Source organism: Prionailurus viverrinus, chromosome B1, assembly GCF_022837055.1.
Source record: "Prionailurus viverrinus isolate Anna chromosome B1, UM_Priviv_1.0, whole genome shotgun sequence".
In the NCBI taxonomy this organism is placed as follows: domain Eukaryota; kingdom Metazoa; phylum Chordata; class Mammalia; order Carnivora; family Felidae; genus Prionailurus; species Prionailurus viverrinus.
The window spans coordinates 34,689,363-34,715,763 of NC_062564.1; the positions used below are offsets into that span (position 1 = coordinate 34,689,363).

A 26,401-nucleotide genomic window follows, 5' to 3' on the forward strand; every position below is an offset into this window, starting at 1 on the left:
TGTTTTTAAAAATCCCTAAAATGGCACCAGGAAGCAGATTTAGCCAACACACACACAGACAAGAGTATCTGAAGTGCCAGTTAAAGGCTGAAGCAGAAAGAAGTCCCAGGAATATGGGGTAGGATTTATCCCAGCTGCCCGCCCAACAAGTAAAACGTTGGCATTTCAAGAGCTACCGAGTGCTGGACCAGAGAGAGGCGTTCCCGTCACTCACCACAAGGAAGGGAATGGTCTCAGTAGGCGTAAGACTAGTCATCCTAACCCTACTGGGGACCACGGTCCTCCAGTGTGACCGTGCCACATTATATATGTGCCACCATTATATACGCATGCGTGCGTGCGTGCATACAGCAAGACAAAGTGCCCCAGGGCCAGATCTTTGGTCCAGGAATTTTTAGCACAAAGGTGACTGACTGAACAAAAGGAGAAAAAAACAAAAAGTAGCTGGAAGTAATAGCTCATGATTTCATTTTCCACGTACCTTTTTCCCCCATGAAAAGAGAAATTCAAAATATAAACTTTATTATTTTACATTCAAGTGAAACTTCCATCTGGGGGGCTCCGCACAATTTTAGGCCGCATTCAGCAATTTACCACTTCGGTGCCTTTTTAACTTAACCCGATGGAAGCCTTCAGCCCTCTATTTTTTTAAAAAACAGCTTCATAGTCCCAGCTGTAACACCTATCTGTACACACGCACAGGCACACACACAAATCCAAAAACGTCTACGTAGAAAAATAAAGGATAAACATTATCCATCTATTTTATACTGTGTGCTGGAACTTTTATATACAGAACTCTCTCTTTTTTTTCTTTAATGTTTTCAGTCACTGCACATTTTCTCCCCTCTCGTGCGAACTGCGAGCCTAGGGCAGGAGACTGCTACAGTGAGGCAGAAAAGCTACATTCTTGCCAGAGGAAGGGAGACAAAAAGCCATTTCTTGCTTCCCTTCCAGTCTTTCCCCACCTACCACCTCGGATGTCCCTGCGGACGGCCTTCCGGTAAGCGGCTGTCCCCTCCCTCTAAGGCAACAGGGGAGCGGAGGGCCCATCCTGCAAACACCCCGCCAAAATCACCTCGGTGCGAGGACAAGGGAACGGAGGCAGGCAGGGAAAGCCTTTTAAAAATAAAAGATTCTGGAACCACTGCCCACAGCCCATTCCTTTAGTATGGAGTTCGATTCTCCAGCTTGTGCTTGGTGAGGAAGTACTTGAAGAACTCATAGACGGACCAGGAAATGGCAGTGGAGGGCATCTGGTAGATGACGCGGGCCTGCATGCCCTTGAAGTAGCCGGGCAGGCCATTGAGCTGGTACACCATCCGGAAGGCGTTGGCCATGCCCGACAGCCGGCCGCTGATGTTGGCCAGGTTGAGGGCCATGTTCTCCTGCGTGTTGAGGAGGGTCTTGCACACGTCCAGGGGGGTGGTGGCGGCTGCGGCGAGGGCCCCGGCCAGCCCGCCTGAGATGATGTGGGACTGCGGGTTGTAGCCCCGATGAGGGTTGACTTGCTCCTGCAGGAACTCGTAGGTGATGAAGTGGATGGACTGGAAGGGAATGTTCATGGTCAGCTGAGTGGTGTAGCTCCGGTAGAAGGCCCCCAAGCCCTCGGTCCTCCACACCGTCCAGACGCAGCTGAGGGCCGACCGGTGTGGCGAGTTGTACATCTGCATGCGCTGCTTCACAACTGTGGTCGGGGCCGCGGGCAGGCAATGGGTTGGGATCGGCCCCACCCCAGGTCGCAGTGAAATGGGAAGCCAGGCCATAAAGAGAAACAAGCAAGTTTAGACACACTGGTAACAGGTCACGGAGAGCTAGCACACACGCAGCCCCCAGCCTGAGGACCCAGAGCCAGCTCCGGGCACTCCCCGTTTCCAAAGGTGGCCCCAGGCCCCAGCGCCTGGTTTCTCCCCCCTGAATCCTGTTCAGGGTGGTCCCCAAACGAGGCAGCCACTTCAGACTAGATTCACTGATCTGATCCCCCCAGAGCCCGCGGGCCTCCAGCATCACACCCACCACAAAACCGAATCCTGCCCCCCGGTCTCTCCGCCCTCCTCCCTCCCGGCTGCTCCCGCGTCCTGTCCTTTATTCTCTGTATGTGGTCCGGACTCAGCGTTTCTAGCTTCTGTGTGTCACAGCGCTCTTGGAAGACACACTGGAATTATGTCAGCCCAAATTCAATGACAAAGTCCAATGAAGACCCGGGCAGCTGCTGGTTCAAAGGATGAAGCCAATGAGGGCCAGCTGTGGTCCCTCAGGCCTAAGGGTCTGAATAGCCCCCCACGCACCACCAAATGAACACATACAGTGTGCTGGCTTTACTTTGAAAGAAATGAAGTCCTTAAACCATTATGTCAAAGAGGAGAGAGGGTGCTGAACCTCACTTGTTCCTCCTTTAAAAGTAGAAACAAAATTCTTGCCGGGATGACATGGTCTAGTTAACCGGTCACTCACCAGGTCCCTGTCCACACTGCTTTAAACACATAAAAACAGAAGCCCACCTCCCAGTCTGACCCATCAAGTCCCTGAAGGTCAGAACAAGGAGTCCCTGTCTGCCCGGGCATGGGAGGCAGCAGAGAGCAAATAAGAAATTTCAACCTTAAGAGACAAAAACAGACAAACTCGGAACACAAGACGTGAAAGGCTGACATTTTACCTCTGATTTTTCCCTTCTGGCGAGGGACCATTTTCAGATGGGGGGAAAGGTGGAGAGACTCATACATGTCACACAGAGAACAGCCCAGCTGAGAAGTGGCCCAATACCAGGTCCCAAATCTCCTCGCTGTGTGGACCCGAGTCGGCTAAGGGCTCAAGTCCCCACAGCTGACAACTGTTTCATAGTTTTATAATGCTCCCAAAATTCAAAATAAAAAAAAAAAAAGATAATGTGGGAGGAGTTGGCTAAGACGAGATGGCCAAAGGTTAATTCACAAGTAGAGTGATGTGCACGTGGTCGTTCCTAACACTCTTCTCTCTACACTTGTGTTACGTTTCAAAGTGTCCCTAATAATTCCAAATCTCTTTTAAAAAAGTAAATTGAACCAAAGCCCGCATGATGGCCTTTGACGGGTTCCCCTTAAATTTGCCTAGGGTTAATAAAGGTTAACAAGGGCCAGAGGGCGTGTGTGTGTGTGTGCGTGTGTGCGCCCGCATGCACCTGTGCGCACGTGCACACATACCCGTACACACAGGTTTTAGAGGAGTGCAAAAGGATCGCCCAGGGAGCTCGTTAAGACAGATTCTCTGGGGCGCCTGGGTGGCTCAGTCGGTTGAGGGCTTGACTTCAGCTCAGGTCATGATCTCACGGTTTGTGGGTTTGGGCCCCATGTCGGGCTCCGTGCTGACAGCTCAGAGCAGCAGCCTGGAGCCTGCTTCAGATTCTGTGTCTCCCCCTCTCTCTCCTCCTCCCCACCTCATGCTCTGTCGCTCTCTCTCAAACAAAAATTTTTAACTTAAGAAATTGAAAAAACAGACTCTGTCTATACCCCGAGAGGTTCGGATTTAGCAGGTCTGAGATGGGACTAGAATTGGCATTCCTAACATGGTCCACGGATCACAGTCCCAGTAGCTCTGTGTAAGAGGAACACCATAAGCTCAAATGCTTGCCTCTTTTCAAGGCCTTTGCTAACATGGTAAAGAATTCTCCTACTTATTCTGACTGGAGGCTGGAAGTCCCCTTGCCCGACCTTCTGTCCCCGCCACCACCTTTTTTTCCTGCCCCTTTGCACATCCCCTTCTGCCATTCCCTGGGACCATGAAGCATTACCTTCTGCTGGATTCATTACCGCATCGTGGAGCAGGGTGGCCATACTCCCAGCTATCCCTGCAAAACAAACTCCAGAAAATTACCCTCAGGGACCGGGTGTTCTGAGGAAGTTCCTGGAACCTAAAATCAGATGGAACCCTGCACCGCTTTCTAAGAAGCAAAATCTACAACCAGCTCCACCCAGGTGAGCACAGACTCTTAAAGACATAAAGTGACGATCGAACTGTTGGGGGAAATGGGGAGAAGGTAACACAGGCACAGGTACCCACATTTTCATCTTGCAGATCTGTAGTCAATGCTCGGAAAGGCTAGACCCGCCGATGTTGGATGGTACCCGGAAACCACACTTCGTGGCTTTCTCCAGCAGAAAACTGTCCAGCTTTTAATGCTCCCCTGTCCCTCACCTTTGTCTACAGACTAACTCCCTCTGCCCTTGAGCCAGAGCAATCAAACGGAATGGTATTATGTACACAGCTAAGAGGGGAGAAGAAGTCAGAAAAGACATTTTAAAAAAAAATCCTTAATCAAATCCGGGTACTTTCAAGAAAACAGGCAGGGGAAGCAGGCATCAGGAAGATCTGCATGCGGCAGATTTCCAGGGTTAGTTGGCAAAGCTAGGACTTGTCTCAGGGACGACAGACCCCATCCGAGGCTCCCATCTGGCCTGGCTTCAAGAACCAGGCACTTCCCAAGTCTGATTGGGGCCTGGAACTTTGCTTTTGGCTCTGGGTTTCCTCCCCAGGCAAGTGCCACTGCCCAGCCAATTAAGACGAGCACCCAAAGGTGGGAGGAATGAGAAATAGCGGGATAACGCTTCAGAAATGCATACACAGCCCCCTTCCCCCTCCGCCCACACTTACGATCACCACCAGAAAGGTCAAAATGCAACCACGGCATACGTCGCAGCGAAGCCGTAACAGCACTGGGCAGAACTGTGTTGCATCAAACCACCGCCACGGGGCTCAGTGACCAAGGGACTAAACATTACACAAGGCAGTTGCAGCAGAAGTCGAACCCCAAGGCCACGGACTCAGGGACGGCATCAGAGCGTGGCCCGCAGCGCCTGTCTTAATAAATGCAACCAGGGGCCCATTTTTAAAAAGCGAAACGAATGTCTGCAAACCAGCCGGGGGGTGGGGGGTTGTTATTACCAGGGTTTGCTGATGGGGCACTCTCAGTACAACAAAACGAGAAGGGGAAAGGTTGGCCGCTGGTCACTCTACCTGTCCACTGTCGAAACACGAATTTTGTTAAAGTACACCTTAGGCTGCTCTCCGCAGTCCCCTTCCCCACCCAAACGAAACCCGACAAAAGCCAAACCCACAGGAGAGGTGAAAAGAGCCGCTGAGCTGGGCCCGGGAAAACACGGCTGTGTAGGAGCCCCGTGCCAACTCGAGCCCCCGCCCGCCTCTTGCCCTCAAAACAACAAAAGAAAACTCCTCCTCCACAGAGATGCCACTGAGACCAACGGAAGAGAATGGGGGTGAAATTCCCAAATCCCCAGAAGCTTAAGGTGGGAAAGGTCGCCTGTGCTGCCGCAAATCCTTTGTCAGCCATAAAACTTCTTGACCTTTTAAAGCTTAGTTAGATCTTGACGTTGTAGAGACCTGTTGAACCAGTTTTTTAAATAGTCTCAAAGAAGCTGTCCAGATAACTTTTTTTTTTTTTTTTTTTTGGAATCCAGTATTGAAAAGTTTTGTTTCTAGTCAGGGTTTTTTTTTTTTCCTAGATCTGATCATTAAGTGCTTTTGCGTGTTTAAAAAAAAAACAAAAACACCAAAACAAAACAAACAAAAAAAAACAAAACAAAATGGAAAAACCCACACAACAATGAAAACTGAAACACCTCTGTCACCGACTGTCCCCAGGCTTTAGAAAGCGAAGGAGGGGAACAGAAAAAGCGTGTGCGTGTGTGTGTGTGTGTGTGTGCATGTGTCTGGGTGTGTGCGCACACACGACTCTAGAGTTCTTTATTCATAAGCAAGCATGGCGGAGATGAGGCGTCAGGCTGCTGGGTCACAGGGAGGAGAGCCCTGGGGAAGGGTCTGTTGAAGGAGAGAGCTCTCTAACTTCCAGACAAACGCTTTCAAAATACCGTTGGCTAGGTGGCTGTTTCCTTGGTGGTGGAAAACGGCATTTAAAGTCCTTTTCATGTTTTCGTAGCAGGCAAAATACAAGGCGTGGGCCGGCCCCGCACCCATCACCATCACGTTGAGGCCTCGCAGGGGCCTCCAGAAGCCTTCAGTCCGAATGATTTTCTTGAGGGCTCCGTAGACGCTGGTGTACTGTGCTTTGGGATCTGGATTCAAACTCTGCATTCGTGTCTAGGGGAGGGCGAGAAAACAAAACGGTGGAAGTTAACAAGGACGGTGAAGAGGAAAAAGAAGACCCGGGGCGGGGAGAAGGAGAGGAAATGGCCCATTTTCGGAGTTCCATAGGATTTCTCGGCGAAGAACACATTTATTCCCTCCTTCCGCCTTCACGTACACACGTGGATTTCGTTATGCCCAGCAAAGGGGGGAAATGGTTGCGGGGGTGGGCAGGATTGGGAAGAGGCAGATGGCAAGCTGTGTGACCCCTGAGGAATCCCTTAACCTCTCTGGACCTCGGGACCCCCAATTAAAAAAAAAAACAAAAACAAAAAACAGGATTCTGGCTAACGTCAAATGAAATCATGTATATGAAACCCTTAACTCAGAGACCTAGTCAAATGGAAGTATTATTATCCTGTGGTTCCCACTCTGGTCCTAAAGCCTGTGTCCTCACTTATCTGGGACCTCCATGGTCTGAATGCTCCTGCTGTTCAGCCCCAAAGAGGAATCTCCCAGGGGCCCTCTGGGCTTCATCCCACATCTCCTCTAAATGCACTTCACATTTTGTCTTCTGAAGTTAGCACGTAAATATAAATGGTCTTGTTCATAATTTCTTCCTGTATATAGCCTTGCCTCCGTGAGGCAGAAGCTCGGCTTTCCCCCATCTTTGTTATCCCTTCAGATTTCCTGGGCACTTGCGTAGGTGTGACAATTAATCTACACGTCCATGTAGCAAGACCACAGTACCCACGCTGGCTCCAACTATAGCAAACAGTACTCTAGATGTCGCTATGGAGGCATTTCTTAGGTGTGATTAACATTGAAACCATTAAATCAGACTGAGCAAAACAGATTACCCTCTGTAATATGGTGGGCCTCATCTAATCAGTTGAAAGCCCGAAGAAGAAAAAACAACCTGTTGTCCCCCAAGGAAGAAAGAATTCTGCCTCCAGAAAGTCTCTGGACTGGAGCTCTTCCCTGAATCTCCAGCTGGCCTGCCTTGCAGATTTCGATTCCCCAAGCCTCCATAATCACAACGAGCCAATTCTTTCCACATACACACACACTCTCCCCACCATCGCTCTTATGGCTTGGTCTCTCTGGAGAACCCAGTATCTCCCAGGTGAAAGACCCACCCTGCCTCAGTCCTGCAAAAGCAACAAACAGCACGCCTTCCTCCACTCCCCTCAACACACACACAGCCTAGAGGAAAGGGTCTCCAGTCATTAGCATGGATATCCTTCTACCACACCAAGCAAAATCGTACCCAAACCTAACACGTAAAACTGAAGAATTTCTCTAACTGAGAATGGGGTGAAGGGCCCTGGGCCCATGTCTCAACTCCGAGGCAGAGACAGCCCTACCTCCCCACCCAGCAACTCACGGGCTCAGAGGAACAGCGTGAAAACCAATGATCTAAATTAACGCTCATATGTAGTATTTAAGAAACAAACGAAGGAACAAAGAAAAGAAAACCAGAGAAACAAAAAAGCAGACCCTTAACTATAAAGAACAAGCTGGTGTGTTCGCCAGAGGGCAGGTGGGCGGAGGGATGGGCGAAGTAAGTGATGGGGATTAAGTGGTGCACTCATCGTGCTGGGCATTGAGTAATGTGTGGAAGGGGTGACTCACTATACGGTACACCTGAAACTAACATAACACTGTGTGTTAATTACGCTTGGATTTTAAAACATAAATCAATAAAATTTTTATTTTAAAACTTAAAAATAGAAAAAATTTTCAAATTCATAGTAATTTTCAGATTTCACCAGCTTGGTAAAAACCACAAAGAAAATGGGCACATCGTGGGCAACTTTTCATTTTGCCAAGAAAGGACATCAAACAGTAATGATGTGAGTGGCAATCACCACTGCCCTCTATTAGGATCATTCTCTACGAGAAAAGCCATTTTTAATGCTTAAAGAAAGCAGAAACAAAAACAAAGACTACCTCTGGTCATAAAACCGTTCTTTAAATTCAATTTAGCGTTATCAAAAATGCACCACTTTAGCCCAGGGAACATACCCCCTGGCCCAGCCAGAGCCGCTGCTGGACACTGGGGCCCACACTCCAGGGGAGTGCCGGGTGGGAATGGACGGGGTCAGTGTCCCTGTGCCTTTCTGTTTGTTTCCTATTCTGACATGTTCCCAAAAGTATCTGAAGAGGCTTAATGATGGAGGATACATTATAAGCAAACAAGAGCAGGGGAAGAGACACACACTTGTCAACCAAGAGGGCACCTGACTCGCAGGGGTGAATACTCCACCTGGCTCGGAATATGCAAAGCGTTTACTCCGGAGGGGGCAGCACTGCTTCTCCAAGGACAACACGGGTTATCTTTTAAATTCTAAAAGACACTTGAAATCGCTCACATTCTAGAGCCTCTCCAAGCTTTAGTTTCCTCTTCTGACAGAATGGTTAAGAAAATTAGAGATCTAGGACCATCATTACTGTAATAGCAAAGGAGGCACCAAGAGGCTACGTAATACGATTCTAGTATATAACCTGCAGACATCTAAGTTCCATGGAGGGGGGTGCTGCAACACCTATTCTGGTGTCTAACTCACACTGGGGGCCCAACAAATACTTGTTGAACAAATGGATGAACAAACAAATGTGTGCAAGTGAGGGTACCAACTGGGGCAACGGGATATGTCGCTTATTTCACGTCCCCCTAAAACATGAGTAGCTTTCCTGGAGTTACCTTTTCCTCCTATCGTCCATTCCCTATTCCCTGTTTTTTTTTTCCTTTTTTAATTTTAGATGGGGGGGAGCAGCACAAGTTGGGGAGAGGGGCAGAGGGAGGACAGAGAGAAAGAGAAAGAGAGAATGAATCCCAAGCAAGCGCCACACTCAGCGTGGAGCCCAACACATGGCTCGATCCCATGAACCCTGAAATCTTGAACGGAGTCAAAATCGAGAGTCAGACACTCAACCGACTGAGCCACCCAGGTGCTCCCATCCTTTCCCTATTGATAACAAGCCCTCATTTTGCTGCATTTCTCAAGCCCAGGTGTGATCTGTTGAGCCACAGGCAGACCAGAAGCAGCCAGTCCCAAGGGGCCTGTCAATAAAGGGTGGCTCCTGTCACTCCCATACCCAGAGGAGAGGTCCTTGGGGATCCAGAAGTCCATTCTCCCCCTTCCCCCACCACCACTCCTAATTTCTGGCCTTGGGCAGCAAGGCTAGCCTATGGTGAAGCTCCTTGGGTCCTAGTGGGTAGCCCCTTATAAGCGGGGGTGGCAGTGTGAGAAACACACAGGACCCAGAGGGAGGAGCTGAGAGGCTGGATTCTGGGCTTGACACGGGCTCCAATGGGGCCAAGTGGCCTTGGCTATGGCATCTCATCTTCTGGTCCTCAGGGTCCTCAACTGGAAAATGCAGGACAGGGTCGGAATAGTGACTGATTACCAGAATCACCAGGAAATGTTTTAAAATGTCTTTCCGGGCACCACTCCAATACACTGATTCAAAACTTTTTTTTTTTTTAACTCCCCAGATGATTCTGATCATCACTCAGTTTGGAGAACCACTAAATAAAGGGCCCGCTCAACCCCAGCACTTTCTAGAAACATTCTGTGTCCAGCCTCAGCGGAAAGGCAGGCACTTGGGTTAAGTGAGGAGGGGGTGGCTGGGGAGGCAGTGTGTACAGAGGGGAGCAGAGGCAGGAAGCTTCAGGGCCAGCCAATGTGACGTTGTTGGTCTGAACTCCAGCTCTGGGACCTCAAGCGGGTTCCTTAATGTTGGGGCATGGAATAATCCCCCGGGGAGCTGTTGGCAGCCGGGGTGAGGTAACTGTGGGAAAGACCCAGCCCAGGTTGGCAGGCAACCGTGACCGTCCCTTCTCCCATCCACCCTTTCCATACACGATGATGTCGGGAAGGTTCCTCCCTTACAAAGCCACTCACAGAGGCCAGCCCTCGTAGACTTACAAGGGAAATTCGAGGTTGATTTCTCCCCTCTCCCTTTTTAAGGGGGCGAGGCAGCTGAGGAAGCAGTACTGAACCAAAATGCACCACCCCCTGTGGAAAAGAAAAGGGCAACTGGGTATGTCTGCTCAAGCAGTAGACTTCTCTGTCCCTGGGGCCCAGGGATCTCCTCAAAAAGGCCACGTTTAATGACACATACTTGGGACAGAGACAAGTGGCCCCTGAGCATGGAGGAGGATCCGGTCAAGGCCTCTCTGGGCCCACCGTGGCCAAGTTCCGGGCCAGAGCCACTTCAGTCCTATGGCACCTTCATTTCTTCAACGTGCCCACAGGGAGAGCCCACCCTCAACGGGCACCAGGATGCAGAGAGGAAAAACTGACGGGGAAGTCAATAACAAAGAATGCAAGGGGCGCCTGGGGGTGGCTCAGTCGGTTAAGCGTCTGACTTCGGCTCAGGTCACGATCTCACGGTTCGCAGGTTTGAGCCCCGCGTCGAGCTCTGTGCTGACAGCTCGGAGCCTGGAGCCTGCTTCGGATTCTGTGTCTCCCTCTCTCTCTCCCCTTCTCCCGCTCGTGTGCACCCCACCCCTCTTGAAAATAAAGAAACTTAAAAAAAAATAACTAGGAACGTGGGAGATGAGGGGAGAATGACCCATACTGACCGTCCGGGTGCCACGAGGGAGCTCAGGGAAGAGGGAGGAGTGGCCAGCGTGCACCAGTATGGTCTCCGGAGCCCCCTCACAAGGGAGGCTGACGGAAGCCAAGGTGGCCAGGCAGTGGCCAGAGTGGGGGCGACCACCAGTGTAGCCTCTCTTTCTTCTTCAGTGACTCTACTTGTAAAATGTACAAGTGAGAGCCAGGCACTGTTTTAGCTTCCTGGGGACCAGAGGAGAAGTTGGGGGTGAGTGGAGACAACCCAAGCGCCCCTCGATGGATGGATGGATAAACAAGTGGTCCACACAGACAACGGAACAGTACTCAGCCTTAAAAGGGAAGGACATTCCTGACACTGGCTCCATTAATGCTGAGGGAAATAAGCCTGTCTCTCTCTCTCTCTCTCTCTCTCTCTCTCACACACACACACACACACACACAATACTGTATGATTCCACATAACAGGAGGTACATGGACTTGTCAAAACCATAGAAACAGAAAGTAGAATGGTGGTTGCCAGGGGCGGGGGAGGGGGAGGGGAAGGGGGTTGTTCAACGGGCACAGCGTTTCACTTTTGCAAGATGTACACACTTGTGCGAACGTACTTTAATGCCAGTGAACTGTATAGCTCAGAAATGGTCAGGATGGTACTTTCACTGTCTGTCACATGTGTTTCACCACAATGTTTTCTTAAGTCAGGGTGTGAGGGTGGAGAGAAGGAAAATGAATGCTGTAGGATCCACAGAGAAAGGGCAGAGATTAAAAAAACGCAACCAAAACAAAGCAAGAAGACGGAGACGGAGAATTTCACCAACTGCCTTTCCTGCCCCGGGTTTCAGTTCCTGCTCAGGCCTGGCTGCGAGGCTCTCCCTTTCTTTATAATAAATCCCCATCCTGCGCATTTTAATTCTCCACACCCTTGGAAGTTCAGAATGCATATGAGCAGATTAAAGGCTCTGGGAAGTCCTTCAGGAAAGTGGCCAGTGGATTCTGTTCCACAAGGCACTTCTTAAACGTTTGTCTTGGGCAACAGAAACCTTATCTCGCAGAATAACCAGTTCCATCTTGGGGAACACACATTGAGAAAACAGCTGTAGCTGGCGGGGGCCCTGGAAGCAGGAAGCACAGAGATCTGATCCGGGGGTCGGCAGGACCCCCGGGGGCCCAGGCCCAGAGTGGCCGGCAGGAGTAGGCTGGAAGACGGGCCTGAGAGGGGAGCAGCAAGGAAAAAGAGCCCGATGAGCCTCTGGGCCTGTTACTCCAGCACCCCAGCCAGAAATCAGGAGACCTGGGTCTCTGGCCTGGTTCTGCCACTCACTGTGTGACCTGAGCAAGTCTCCCGGAGTTCTAGAAGGGCAATTCTAGATCAGACTCCATACCAATGACACAAAGTCTGTATTTGCATTAAACCAGCTCCATACGCTTCCGGAAAGGCCAGAATGGAGCGAGGGGTCAAGCCCCTTGCCCCAACTACCCCCCTAATAAGACAAATCAGGACGAGCCCGCCTTGTTGGCCTGTTCTCTTCTTGAGAGGAGGCAGGTGGAGAGAGAGCGGAAAATGTGTGCTCTGCCCCAGGTGAGCTCACAGGATCATATGACAGAAGCTGCAGGGGCCCTGGGCAGAGGGCACATGGAGCTCAGCACCTGCCTTTTCAGACAGGAAACTGGCACCCAGCAAGAAAAGCAAAGGGGGCAAGCTGGGCCTGGCAGGGAGACCTCTGCCCTCCCTGGGTCTCCTGCAGAGGATGGCCCAACCCGAGGACCTGTAGCATCACTCGGCCACTGTCCTCCCACCTGCCCCAGATTCCAAGTCCTCCTTCCCACCTGCCCCGGATTCCGAGTCCTCCTTTCTCGGTATTTCTCAACAATAAGGAACAAGTGGGGGGCCCCTGGGGGGCTCAGGCGGTAGAGCATGTGACTCTTGATCTCAGGGTCCTGGGTTCAAGACCCACACTGGGCACAGAGCTTACTTTAACAAGAAGGAAGGAAGGAAGGAAGGAAGGAAGGAAGGAAGGAAAGAAAGAAAGAAAGAAAGAAAGAAAGAAAGAAAGAAAGAAAGAGGAAGAAAGAAAGAAAGAAAGAAAGAAAGAAAGAAAGAATATTAAAAAACGCCCGCATCGAAAAACATGCACTTTCAGGATCAGTAGAAGATAATGTGAAATCTACCCATTCATCCATTCAAAAGCATCTGCCAAGCTCCTACTCTGAGGCAGGTGCAGAGACACCGCAGCAATGGGCATGTGAAGGGCTCCCAAGTTCATGGTGTGAACATCACAGCACAACGGGTGGGCACAATGCCCAGACCAGGGCTGCGCCCCAAAAGGCTACGCAGGGGTCTCTGTTCCAGACTTTTCCCAGAGAAAGGAAATTCAGTTCAGGCACCCACTGAATGCCAGGAAAATGCCAAATAGTAATAGCGTCTGCCACCCGGTGTCTGTTGCAGAATCAGCAATCAAACCCGTAAATTTAACTTTATCCCATGCGCCAACTGTTCCCAAGTTGCATGGACAGTCACTAAGTAGAAGCACAGGGAAATGCCTAGTCCAGACTGCAGGTCCCAACTGCAGCCCCCTCCCTATCTTCCGAGCCGCACAGCCAGCCTGCCACAGGTGCACGGCCTCACCCTCCGGCCCAAGGCCCAAATCTCTCCCACTGTCACCCCCTGCCCATCTATGGCACTGTGTACCCCCTGCACTGGGGCCCACTGATGCCACTCCAGCTTCCCGTCCACAACCACACAGGGCAGAGAGTGTCAGGCCAGGAGCCTCTTCCCATACAGGCACACAGATCCCCGCGGGCAGCCGGGAGAGAGAGGCCTTTCTGGCACAGTGCTTTGTCGGGAAAGAACTGCCTTCCGGAATGAAGCCACGGACCTCATCAAGGGCCTAGAGAGTCCTATCCTCACCTGCCAGAATCCTTAGGAGGCACGCACAACAGAGAAGAAACCCAAACCACATCAAGGAGAATCATGCACACACAGTAAAACCTTCAGCACTCGAGTTCAAGACTGCCGATGTTCCGACTCAGAATCTGGGTCCCAACTCGGAATGTCGTCCTTCCATGTTTGACACAGAAGGTGGATGATTGTGCCCTGGCCCTTTGAAAAACACTGTCGAAATCGTAACAAAAATGAGACATGACGATGGCCCTCAGTACCATTCCCACGCACACACTAACCAGGAACAGAGCACTGCGGGAAATGCTTCACAGAGAACCACGCTGTTTGTGACAAGCAGAGGCACATCGACGTTTATTCTCCAGTTCAAGATTCCAAATCATGTCTTTTTAAATCTCCCAAACTGGCAAAGGTGTCCACATGAAGAGAATATACCTTGTCTCTCTCTTTTGTTAATCAAAAGGAAAGCTTGATCCTCTTAAAAAGTTTTTTAACGTTTTTCATTTTTGAGAGAGAGAAAGAGACAGGGCATGAGCAGGGGAGGGGCAGACAGAGAGAGGGAGACACAGCATCTGAACCAGGTTCCAGGTTCTGAGCCGTCAGCACACAGCCCCACGCGGGGCTCGAACCCACGGACCACGGGATCATGACCTGAGCCGAAGCCGGATGCCCAACCGACTGAGCCACCCAGGCGTCCGTCCCCTTGATCTTCTTCAAGTTTAGGAACCAGCAGGAGAAAAATGACTCCTTCAAAGAAGTCCTTGCCTCCCTCTCCCTTCCCCCCAGATAAAAGGGGGGAAGGAGAAAGAAGCATGTGGTGGTGTGGTGATGGGGAGTTCCAGGCACATACATTCTGAAAGCCCCTGGTGAGAACCAGCATTTTAGAGCAAGAAAAAGGGCTAGTTCATTGTGCCATCGGTCAGAAGAGCGGTACCAAGACGAGGCGGAGAGATGAGTGTGGGTAGGAACACGCGTCTGCATCCATTTCCCTGCCCCCCCATGGGAAGGTCCAGACTCCCCTCAGCTCCAGGCCACCCAGATGCTCAGGGGAGGTGGGGAGGGAGCAGGCAGGCTCTCTCTCTCTCTCTCTCTCTCTCTCTCTCTCTCTCACACACACACACACACACACACACACACACACACACACGAGACAACAAACCAGCGAGGCGGCTGCTCTGCCTTTTGGCTTACGCCCCACAGGAGGCCCGTTTTCAGAACAGCCACACGCCAACGTTCCTGGTTACCTGCTGCCTCTAAAGTGTGGAGCCTGGCCTGCGGAGCGTTTGAGACATCTCTCATTCATACTCGCCAGACGAAATCCTGAAACCTTCAGGGCCCATGAGGGGTGTGCTTCGGGGTCACTGCTGTTTCTAGGGATAAAATGACTCAGTATTCAGTAGAAAATACAAATTCTACCAAGACCACCAAAACCAAGTTCCTTGGCTTTCCAGGGAAGGAGCCACAGCACTTCTCCTGAGAACAGGCCACAGTGTGAGGAGTCAGACCCCAGAGCACATCCAACTCAGAAAGGGTAGCCCAAGAGGGGCCATGGGACCTGTACCTAGAGAGAAGAACGGTACCTCAACTGCTAAAAAAAAAAATGGAGCTGTCTTTACGATCCCTTCTATCACGATTTGACTTTTTGACTTCGTGCATGTGCTACTTTGAAAAATAAAAGGCAAACAGGGCAGGGAGAGGAAGTGAACAATTCTGCCAAGGGGGACGCGACTGTGCGAGTGGCTCTGGGAAACGGGAAGGTATGGCCCAAGGCTATGTTCAAGGGTAAATGCAGAGGTAAGGTGCAGGTGGAGAGGTCGCTCTGGACTCAGGAGGGTGGCTGGGTGCTAGACAATCAATAAACGTTTGCTGAGAGAAAGGCAGGTTGGGGCTGGACGATGGGAACGGCTTGCTCAGGAGCTTGGAATTTACTTTACAGTCAAGTGTTTTCCACGGTTAAGTATTGCGCGTGACGGCAGCTATGGAGAGGCACGCAGTAAGCAGTACAGATGGGGTCTCTCGCAGCCAGAGCAGGGATCAGGCCCAGGCAACAGAAGCCCTCCCTACCAGGTCTCATCACAGGCTGGCCTCTCTCCGCTCTCTCCAAAGCCACGGCCACAGGCAAGGCCACCACAAGGCCACCTCACACCCACTGGCAGCGGCGCACCACATTCCCACATCCCTTCGTCCTAGGAGCTAACCCTGGTCACTCCTGCCCTTCTCTAGAAAACTCTCCAGCAGATGGAGGCAGGGATGAGAGAATCCATGCCTGGCTCAGACCCAATATACCCAGGAAATACTCAAAACATCCAGTTTGCGGCCAGCCCAAAGGATTAAATTATTTCTGCCCTACACATGGGAAAATTCCCAAGATTCCAGGTAACAAGGCTCGGAGTTCATGGACGGGATTGGTGACCCTAGCAAGACGAGCAGGGGCCCAGGGTCCGGCGTTCTAGTCCTACGCCTGATATTAAGGACTATGGTGGCCTTCAACAAGTCAGCTGGCTTCTCTGAGCCCCCAAGCCTCTATTCACAAGATAATTATAGTAATGAAAATCATACCAGCAACTATCTCCATTTTACAAACAAGGAAACTGAGGCACAGAGGGGATAAGCAACTTGCTCCAAGGTCACAGAGTACACACAGGAATGGAAGCCAGGCAGATTGGCTCCAAAGCCATGCTCTGAACCAGGAGGCCACACGACCTCTCCCTGGGGGGTGGACAGTAGGGATCACAGGTGATCTCTAACTACCTTCCTGTCTCTGATGTGCTCTGTTTCTCCTGTCATGCTAAGTCATAAATGTATACTAGTCCTTATGTGTCCGACCTCTTTGAAGAGGGAATAGTACCCTGACTATGTCAAAGTCACCTAAATCTTCACTGCTTAAGACCGCGATGCTCCTGAGGGATCTGTGTCCAGCCTGCCAGCTTACAGACAGTCACAAGCCCAATCACATGGAGCTCACATAGCTTCCCTGTTTCCCATCGCTGGCCATCAGCCTGGCCGCTGATTCCAAGGGGAACAGGGTAATAGGGGCTTGTTTGATACGAACCTGTTGTCACTCAAAAAGAGCTTGAACCATTTGCCCGCCCAGGTTGTGGCCAGGAGGGGCATCTGGATGGATGAAAGCCTGGCGCTCTCTCAGTATTCAAAGGCTAAGACTGAATACTCCAAAGTTCAGGCCGCTTTCAGGGAAGAATTTAATTCACTGCTATTCCCTGGCCTCCCCGGGGCCTCCCTGACTCAGCAGCCTTGTGTATGTCATTGGCTTATAAACACCCCACCTACAAGTAAGAACAAGATGTCAGAGGCAGAACTGAAGGAACGCCTCATTCTCAAAAGTGTTTTATTTTCCTCGTATAGAGGTAAACTCGCTGAAGCACCCTAACGCCACATCAAAGAACAAATTGAATGCAAGAATCCACATGGAAGTACCCTAGAAGAACACAAAGCCACCCCATGGCACCAGGACGACCTGGGTACAGACGAACAGGATGCAGCCACTGATTCTCCACAGGACCATTCTGGTCCCTGCTCGCTCCTTCAGCCCTGGCCGCTCTGCCATTGTGGCCTTGCGTGGTGGGGCTCCCTGTGGGCTTTTGTTTGATTTCAGAGTTCTGCCACCCACCTATCCCCCAGCCTCCACTTAGTTTTCCCTAATTAGGAAACAGTTATGGGATTTGCCCAAGCTCCCAGAGCTGGTCACCACTGTGCCAGGACTGGCCAACACTCCCAGACCCAGCCCTGCAACCACACTTTGCTGAAGATTCCAACTGTGGAAATCTCAAAAATACCTTGTTCACCCACCCGCCGGCCTGATGCTCGGATAGTCTCTTGGGGTGCGGAGTTCATCCATTCAATCAACAATGACATTTTGGGCTTCTACTCTAGGCCTGACTGACTCTGTGATTAGTGCCCGAAGACACAAAGATGTCCCCTGTCCCCGACCACCTCACAATCGAAGTCCTATTCTATTTTTCAGCTGTATGCTCTTCGAGGAAGTTACTCAACTTCTCTGAACTTCGGTTCCCTCATCTGTGAAAACCCCGACGTCACGTGCTTCCTGCAATGGATACATGAGAAAACTTTTCAGCGCACAGATCACCTAGCACAGTGCAGGAGGTGCTCCACAAATGTTTATCATCTTAGTCATTATTTTTATAAGGGCTCCAGCGCATTCCTTAACCACCACCTATGTTAATACAAATGGCTTTGAAATCTTAATAAGAACCACCACCAAAAACTGACCTAATCTTGCCAAGAAGGTGTGAGGCTTTTCCTTCCTCCTGCTTGCTGACAAATGGCTGTTTGGCACGAAGGATTTCATTGCAGGTCTGAACTGAACATCAGATGACAGAGTAGGATAGGCTATAAACCACTCACACAACAGACCCCAGGGTCCCAGAAGGAAGCTGCCAGCCACAGGGCACAGGCGTTGAGGACACCAGGCCACAGTGCCTACGACCACACAAGGTACGGACAGGAGTGAAACCTAACCCCCAGCCCCTCTGATCAGAAAGAGGCTGGGTGGGGGTGCCTGGGTGGCTCAGTCAGTTAAGCATCTGACTCCTCATTTCCGCTCAGGTCATGATCTCACGGGCTTATGAGTTCGAGCCCCACATCAGGCTCTGTACTGGCAACATGCAGCCTGCTTGGAATTCTCTCCCTCCCTCCCTCTCTCTCTCTCTCTCTCTCTCTCTTTCAAAATAAATAAAATGAATAAGCTGAAGGAAAGAAAGAAAGAAAGAAAGAAAGAAAGAAAGAAAAGAAAGAAAGAAAGAAAGAAAGAAAGAAAGAAAGAAAGAGGCTGGAAAAAGCAAGGGGCCTACCCATTCCCACTGGCGTCCAGGCCCACAAGGCCAGCACCGCAGACTCGAGGGCCCCGCCTGGGTCTAAACCCCATTCTGCTGCTTCCTCCTCGTACCTTTGCACCTTTGGCAAATTATTTCATTTCTCTGAGCCTGTTTCCTTATCTGTGAATGGGAGATCATAATAGCACCTATGTCTAACGTCTCTGTGAGGATTAAAGGAAGTAACGAATGTATGAAAAGCCCTTTGCCTGGGGTCTGGCATACAGCTGCTACTGCTCTCATTCATGTCTGGGTTTTTGGATGGTTTTTTTATTTGGGTTTTGTTTTGTTTTGTTTTGTTTTGTTTTTGGAGAAACAGCGAATTCCTAGGAAGATCTAACTTCTATTCTAATTCCTTCTTAAAATTCTCATTCCCTTGGAGCAGGGTGCCCTCAAGATCAGCCCTGTTCGGGAGCAACCCCCCACCCCCCACAGTGACTGCACACTGAGACTAGATTACCTGAGTCATCATCTGGACAGCCCGAGCAGCTTACAGTTCTGCTGCCCTCTTAACTGAAGAGAAACTGAGGCCCGGAAAAGCCAGGGGACTTGCCCACAGCACGCACAAGGGATTCTGTCCCTCCCACCCCACTTCCACATTCACCTTTCTTGGCTCTCGGTTTCTAGACTGGACCCGGCTGCTTACATTAATCCTGATTATGTAACAAAGGGAACCTGGGCAGCCTGAAAGCGAGAGGGGAAATCACCAGTGTCAGTTTACAGAGGCGCCAAGGGTCCAAGATGGCAGTGCCTTGGGAGGCTCGCTCACCTGGCCTGGTTACTCAGAAGCAAGGGCGGTTCTGGAGACCTTTAACCAGTGTGAAAGTCTGGGCTGGGCTGAGCAGGAGCCTTAAGTCCCAAGGTTCCCTGACACTGCTGGCTGCAGCCCATTTCCTGGAGGTCACCACTGTGGAAAGGGCCCTCCTGTGCTCAAGGACTTGCTCTTCTCTGAACTGCAGGGAAACAGCCAGATGGGGCCAAGAGGAACCAGAGAACCCTCTGTGGGCTCTGCCCCCTCTCCTGTGGTCCACCGCCACCCTGCAGGACTTGGGCCCCCACCGTGGGTGTGGGCAGGTGCTCAGGTCCCCCGGATTCCGGAGGATACATCCACGTGGTGCTACAGGGCCCAGATGTCTCCACCGAGGATGTCTCACTTTCCTAAACAGGGGCAATCCTCCCAAACCGTGCATTTAAATGTGAGCATGAAGGGACAGAGACCTGTTCCAAGAGTCAGAAGACCTAGGCTCCTGCCCAGCCCTGCCCTCAAATCCCTGAGGAACTGGGAGCAATCTAGCTAATGGGGTATCAGAACAGGTTTCCACCAGAAGATAAACACCAGAAAGGGTGAGAAATTTCCTCTGTTTCGTTCACGGATCTATTACAATTGCAAATTATCTGTCAAACAGATAAACGGGAGTTAATAGTGATGTCTCTAAGGATGTCCTTTTTGGCTCACATGGTCTAAATCTACGAAACTGGAAAAGAATCCTTTGAAAAACAAACGTGTGCGGGTGTGTTTTACTTGCAGGGAGATAAATCTATATATCTACCTTACTGGCCATCAGGCCTACTTGCAGCATTAAAACATTTACCTGTATTTGAAAGAAAGAAAGGAAGGAAGGAAGGAAGAAAGAAAAGAAAGAAAGGAAAAGAATGAAAGAAAGAAAGAAAGAAAGAAAGAAAGAAAGAAAGAAAAAAGAAAGAGAAAAAGGAAAGAAAGAAAAAGAAAGAAAGAAAGAAGGAAAGAAAAAGAAAGAAAGAAAGAAGGAAAGAAAAAAGAGAAAAAGGAAAGAAAGAAAGAAAGAAAGAAAGAAAGAAAGAAAGAAAGAAAGAAAAAGAAAGAAAAATGCAAGAGAAAGGAAGAGAAAGAAAGAAAGAAGAAAGAGAAAAAGGAAAGAAAGAAAGAAAAAGAAGGAAAAAGAAAGAAAAAGAAAGAAAAAGGAAAGAGAAAGAAAGAAAGAAGGAAAAAAGAAAGAAAAAGGAAAGAAAGAAATAAAGAAAAAGAAAGAAAAAGGAAAGAGAAAGAAAGAAAGAATGAAAGAAAAAAGAGAAAAAGGAAAGAAAGAAAAAGAAAGAAAGAAAGAAAGAAAGAAAGAAGAGAAAAAGGAAAGAGAAAGAAAAAGAAAAAGGAAAGAGAAAGAAAGAAAGAAAGAAAGAAAGAAAGAAAGAAAGAAAGAAGAAAGGGAGGGAGGAAAGGGAAGGAAAAGAAACCAAAAAATGAAATGAAACGCAAGAGAAATTGCAAGCCTTATGTACTGTGGGTAGGAATGTAAAATGGTGCAGCCCCTATGGAAACAGTACAGTGGTTTCCAAAAAAAAAAAAAAAAATTAAAAATAGAATTACCATATGATCCAGCAATCCCACTTCTGGTTTATAACAAAAAAAAATTTTAAAGCAGGGTCCCAAAGACATATTTGCACACCCGTGTGCATAGCAACATTATTCGTAACAGCCAACAGGTAGAAGCCACCCAAACGTCCATCTGTGGGTGAACGGCTGAACAAAATGTGGTATCTTGTACAACACTATCATTCAGCCTTACAAAGGAAGGAACTTCTCACACATGCTACAACATGGATGAACCTTAAGGACACTATGAGACAAGTCAGTCACAAAAAGACAAATACTGTATGATTTCACTTACACGAGGCACCTAGAATAGCCAAATCCAGAGACAGAAAGTGGGATGGGGGCTGCGAAGGGCTGCAGTGGGGTGGGGAATGGGGAGTGGCTGTTTCAAGGGGACAGTTTTACTCTGAGAAGATGAAAACGGTTCTGGAGATTGGTTGCACAACAGTGTGAACGGATTCGACATTACTGAACGACACACTTAAGGGCATTAGGATGGTATTAGACACCTGAAACTAGCATAACACTGTATGGTAACGTCACTGGAATTAAAATTTAAAACTTCATGAAAATGAAAAGAAAGAAAAAACTGTTAAGATGTAAATTTCAGGGGTGCCTGGGTGGCTCGGTCAGTTGAGCGTCCGACTTCGGCTCAGGTCATGATCTCACGGTCCATGAGTTCGAGCCCCGTGTCGGGCTCTGTGCTGACCGCTCAGAGCCTGGAGCCTGTTTCCGATTCTGTATCTCCTTCTCTCTCTGACCCTCCCCCATTCATGCTCTGTCTCTCTCTGTCTCAAAAATAAATAAACGTTAAAAAAAAAAGATGTAAATTTCACGTTATATGTATTTAACACAACCTTTTTAAAATCCTCGATCTAATCAATAGCTCATTCCACATGCTGTTCACAGTCTGAGATCCTGTCACAATCACGTAATCCTCTAACACCTTTAACCTTCCTCTAACCCCTGAAATAGCGTTTTTTGGTTTGTTTGCTTGCTTGCATGTTTTTGCTAAAGGCAACCAGGGGTCTCAAAGGCACAGCGTGATCCCCTAGACACAGTAATACTTCCGGCTCCAGAGCCCGCTTTGGAAGGAAGCACCCGGAAGGTGAGCCCGGGGACTCCTGGACAGAAGGCAGAAATGGTTAAGATGTAGAATCTGAATCTCCATCCCTTCCCATAGGTGGCCCCCAGCCTCAAGGATGCAGTGGTTCCCTGTTACACTGGCCCATGCCCACCCCAAAAGATAGTATCCCAGGAATCAGTACCCCAACTGCTCAGGCCAAAAACCAGCCAAGTGTTTGTATGTTACGGACCGGGTGACGACACCGATGGCAGGCCATCAGAGCCGGGGAGTGCAGGGGACCCCCTGAGCGCCGTGGGTGATGGCTCTCCTGGAATCCACTCCCGCAGGCCCAGGGAGCCGGGCACCTTGAAGCCCTGCATACAGTTCTCACGTCAAGTGTGGTCCTGTCAGCTTCTGCAACAGCAGCTTCCACACCCTTCACAGAGGCCACACCTTCTAAAGCATGCCCCACTATTAGCCTATTAAGCCACAGGAAGAAAAGACTTTTCCAAGCAGCCCTGTCGCCAGCCTTCTCTTGCTCATTTCTCTACTTATAATTACATCAGGTGATGTGTCTGCCTGCCTGTCTTCCATTAACAGCCTCATGGCATTTGTGATCTCAGGGCCCTGGCAGTGTGCTTTATGCAACAGACAATCAATACGCGATTGTCGAGAACTCAGAGGTGCACAAAATTTTACCCGCAGGCACATACAAAGTAGGCACTTGAAACCCCACCGACAGCTGTCTCCGGGCTGTGTCCTGCTATCCACGTGCTGTGTCCTGCAGCACGATGCACATCATCATCTTCTGGGGCCTGCCACATAGAGGGGCAGCCCCATCAGAGCCGAGCTCCAGAGCGTATCCTCAGCATACGCTGGAGGTCTCAGCAGGGCTTCAGGGGAAACTTCCCAGATGTTACTGAAAGCCAGATTTCACACAAATGCTAAGATCAAATTATCTCCATAATGCTGGTTGATTTACAGGTGGGTCGGGTCAGGTCACAGCCGGAGACGATGTTCTCCTGTGCTCTTCATACACCTTGCACACCAGCCAATAACAGAGAAAGAAAACCAAATGCCAGAAACACCAGGCTTGAAGTTCTAAGCGTCTCAGGGGAAAGACACTGAAGGAAACATCCTGAAGATTCACATTCCAGCCTCTGGAACCCACTCACATGCACAAATGTCTGCATGTACAAACTGTTTCATAAGCTTTTGGGGGAGTCATATTTAAGTTTTACTGGATGCCGAAGGGAAGGGCAGGAACCTACAATCATGGGTGAGCTTTCATGCCGACTAAACCCTCATCCTGGAAAAGAGAACTTGGGTGTACGATTTAAACTGAAGCCATCTTAGGGCGCCTGGGTGGCTCAGTCGGTTAAGCGTCCGACTTCGGCTCAGGTCATGATCTCACGGTTCGTGGGTTCGAGCCCCGTGTCAGGCTCTGTGCTTAGAGCACGGAGCCTGGAGCCTCTTTCGGGTGTCTCCCTTTCTCTCTACCCTTCCCCCACTCGCAATCTGTCTCTCTCTCTCTCTCAAAAATAAACAAACATTAAAAAAAATGAAAAAAATATAAGCCAAAGCCATCTGATGAGAAGGGTTTCCAGAAGTGAGAGCACAAGACTGGCACGGGGGACGCGAGTGAATGGCCTGAAAGTGGTAAAACAGCAGGGTTTTTCTCCCCACTCCATAAATGTCGTCAGTGTGCCGACAGGGGTCCTGGGGCTGAGTGGTGCAGGGCAACAGGTCCTTGCCTGCAACGAGTCTGTCGTCTAGCAGGCACAGGCAGAGTAAACCAAAAGTCGCACAAATAAAAAATGGCAAAGCCTAAGGACGCTGAAGGAAAGCAAAAGGACACCAAAGGCACGAGACCTAATTTATACGTGGGGAGGGGTCCTGGAAGTGACTTGGAAGCCAAGAACTGAGGCTGGGTGAGTCAGGCCAAGTGGAGCTCAGGACAGAGGGGCTACGTGAGGCACAGGTAGTGCAGATGGGGGGAGGCCAGAGGCCCTGAGAAGGCTGTGTCACTGGCAGCCTGCTGAGTTCCAGGGGATGAGCCCAGAAAGGCACAGAAGGACACAGAGCCCACGGGTGTCCTGAAAACATCATTTTATCCTTCAGTCTGTTCGGTCCTGACCTCCTGCCATGGATTTGCAAACAGAAGAGGAGGAAGAAAGGAGGTGAAGAACACAGGAGAACGTTTCTCATTGTGAAATCCAAATAGGAGTGCCAACCATGAGGAGCAGAGGTGCTCCTGTCACCAGGAGGGGACACGCCTGAGAGCCTCCCTAGTGAGGAACCCCCACCCCAACCTGTCATTTACCACAACGCTCCCCACAAACGGTCGGGTCATCTGGGCTAACTCATCCATGCTTCTGGCAATGCTGTGTGACCTTGGCCATGCCAGCTGACCCCTCAATGACTCAGCTTCCTGGTAGTGAACTTGTAAAAGGTCCCCAGCAGGAAGGAGTCAGAGTCATAAACAGGGCCTTCCAGAAGCATCTGCTAAATGTCTCCCCTTGATTCCAGGGTGGGGCTGTGACCATTCAGCATTTCTGGAATTGCCCGAATGAATGGTTTGCAGCCTTTAAGCATTGTACGTGGAGGTTTAAGTAAATCAAGCAGACTATAATTTCTAGGCAGGCACTCTGGGATGCAGGGACCCCAAATGGTATATTGGCAGCTGGCTCTGGTCCCTGCTCCTCAGCCCCACTAGCATTCCAGGGCAGGGGTCTTCCGGTGTCCTCCTACAAACAGAAGTGCTTGTCCCTCTATACATTCCAAGTCAAAAGGGGGTGCCCAAAAGTAATACTGCCCCATGGAAATAAAAAGTGGAGGGACACCTGGGTGGCTCAGTCGGTGAAGCGTCCGACTTCGGCTCAGGTCATCATCTCACAGTTCGTGGTTTTGAGCCCTGCGTCAGGCTCTGTGCCGACAGCTCAGAGCCTAGAGCCTGCTTCAGATTCTGGGTCTCCCTCTCTCAGCCCCTTTCCCGCTCACACTCTGTCTCTTTTTCTCAAAAATAAATAAACATTAAAAAAAAAGAGTGGAAAAAATTTAGAATCTTGCCATTTTACAGATGAAGAAACTGAGACTCGGACAAGTGACATGTTTTTCTCAAGGTCACTCAGCTGGTGGGCCCCTGGTTATCTTAAGCTAATTACAATTCACCCTAAAATACAAATGTTTCATGTGCCTGTGTTCACAAAGAAAAGGCTTTTTTGCCTTGCCTTTTTCTCAGTTCATTCCCTGCCCTCCAAGCTCAAGTCCTGAGTTGACAAAGTTCTCCCTGTCCCTTAAACTGGCTGCTCACAGATCAGAAATCTGTTTTCAATTTAAAGCAGTTCCTGGTAAAAGTCCAGCTTTGCAGTGACTTTTGGTTCTTAGGGTCTAGAAGAGAATTTCAGAAACTTTCTTGTGACTGGATTATCAGAAAATACAAAAGATCCCTGAAAGAGACACCCACGGGAGGTCTGAAACGAGACTTTCCAACTCAGGGTCAGGGGCAGCACCACCAGCGGGCTCAGCAGCCTGTGGAAGGACAGTAATGGAAGGTGCTACCACCTGAGGCCATCCTGGCTACATCGCCATCACCACAAACTGCACGCACTTCAGCCCCTCCTCCACCTCCTTCGGAAACTTGGAAGATTCTTCTAGAAGCACTGAAGGAACTAGGAGTCTTCCAACGTGTCAATATACTCCTTGTTGTTATTACACCGTTTTTACAGTGAAAAGTCACTTTTGAGGCTGATATTCTTCAAGCTCTAAGTGCCAACCATAAATATTCAGTAATTTGCAAAGCAAGTTCACGTATGCTTCACCCTTCCTGGCCTGCGTGAATACGTGTACGTTAATTCAGTTTATTATCTGAGAAGCCAGGAAAAAGTTTATTATCAAAGATTCCAGGGGGAAAAAATTAACACAATTACATTAAGAGAGAGCTCTCTAGTCTCACGTACTTTTTAGGATTTTAACCATTTCACTGATGGCTCCTGTCCCGACCGGGCACTTTCTATGGTATAACTTGAACCAGATCAAATCTTGGCTTCTATCCTGACCATTTCTTCTGGATAACAGCTCAGCATTGTCTAACGACACTGAAAAGGCCCACACACGTCCTCCTTCAAAACACTCAGCAAATAGATTTGGTAACAAAGACCTCCTGTGCCAGGGGAATCCGCAGACACAGAAACAGAGGGCTGGCCTCGGGGTCAGCCGATTCTTGTCCATGTCACCGGACTGGCCTTTTACAGAAACAGGACTCAGTTTCCAGAAGCTGCGAGTTCCAGGAGCTTCTGTCTAAACCTGGCCTCATACAGACACCAGGGAAACATTCCTCAAGTTTCAGGCTCTTTATCAAAACTGCCAGAGACTGATGGATGAGCTGAGGGACTGTACTCTGCATTTTATAGGAAGCACCACCACCACCGGAGCCAGAGGGCTAAAAAGGAAAGAGAGGACAGGGTAGAGTGTTCAGCTACATAGTTGCCTTTAAAAAGTGCTAAGGAGGAGCGCCTGGGTGTCTCAGTCGGTTGAGTGTCCGACTTCAGCCCAGGTCATGATCTCGCGGTCCGTGG

General features: G+C 49.7%; 1 protein-coding gene across 5 annotated transcripts in view; it reads right to left on the reverse strand.

The window, feature by feature from the left end:
* Nucleotides 1-505: 505 nt before the first annotated feature.
* SLC25A37 (solute carrier family 25 member 37) overlaps nt 506-26,401 on the reverse strand; it is a 40,521-nt gene continuing 14,625 nt past the window's right edge. For 2 of the 5 annotated variants that reach the window (XM_047856075.1, XM_047856076.1), the window contains 3 exons: nt 5,862-6,090; nt 3,767-3,823; nt 506-1,687 (listed from right to left, as the gene is read on the reverse strand). In XM_047856075.1, the coding sequence (XP_047712031.1) occupies nt 1,167-1,687; nt 3,767-3,823; nt 5,862-6,090 (807 nt within the window). In that variant the 3' untranslated portion in view covers nt 506-1,166. Of the gene's footprint in view, nt 1,688-3,766; nt 3,824-4,035; nt 6,091-14,802; nt 14,929-26,401 lie in introns of those variants that run through there. The other 3 variants (XM_047856077.1, XM_047856079.1, XM_047856078.1) reach the window with 3 other exon arrangements.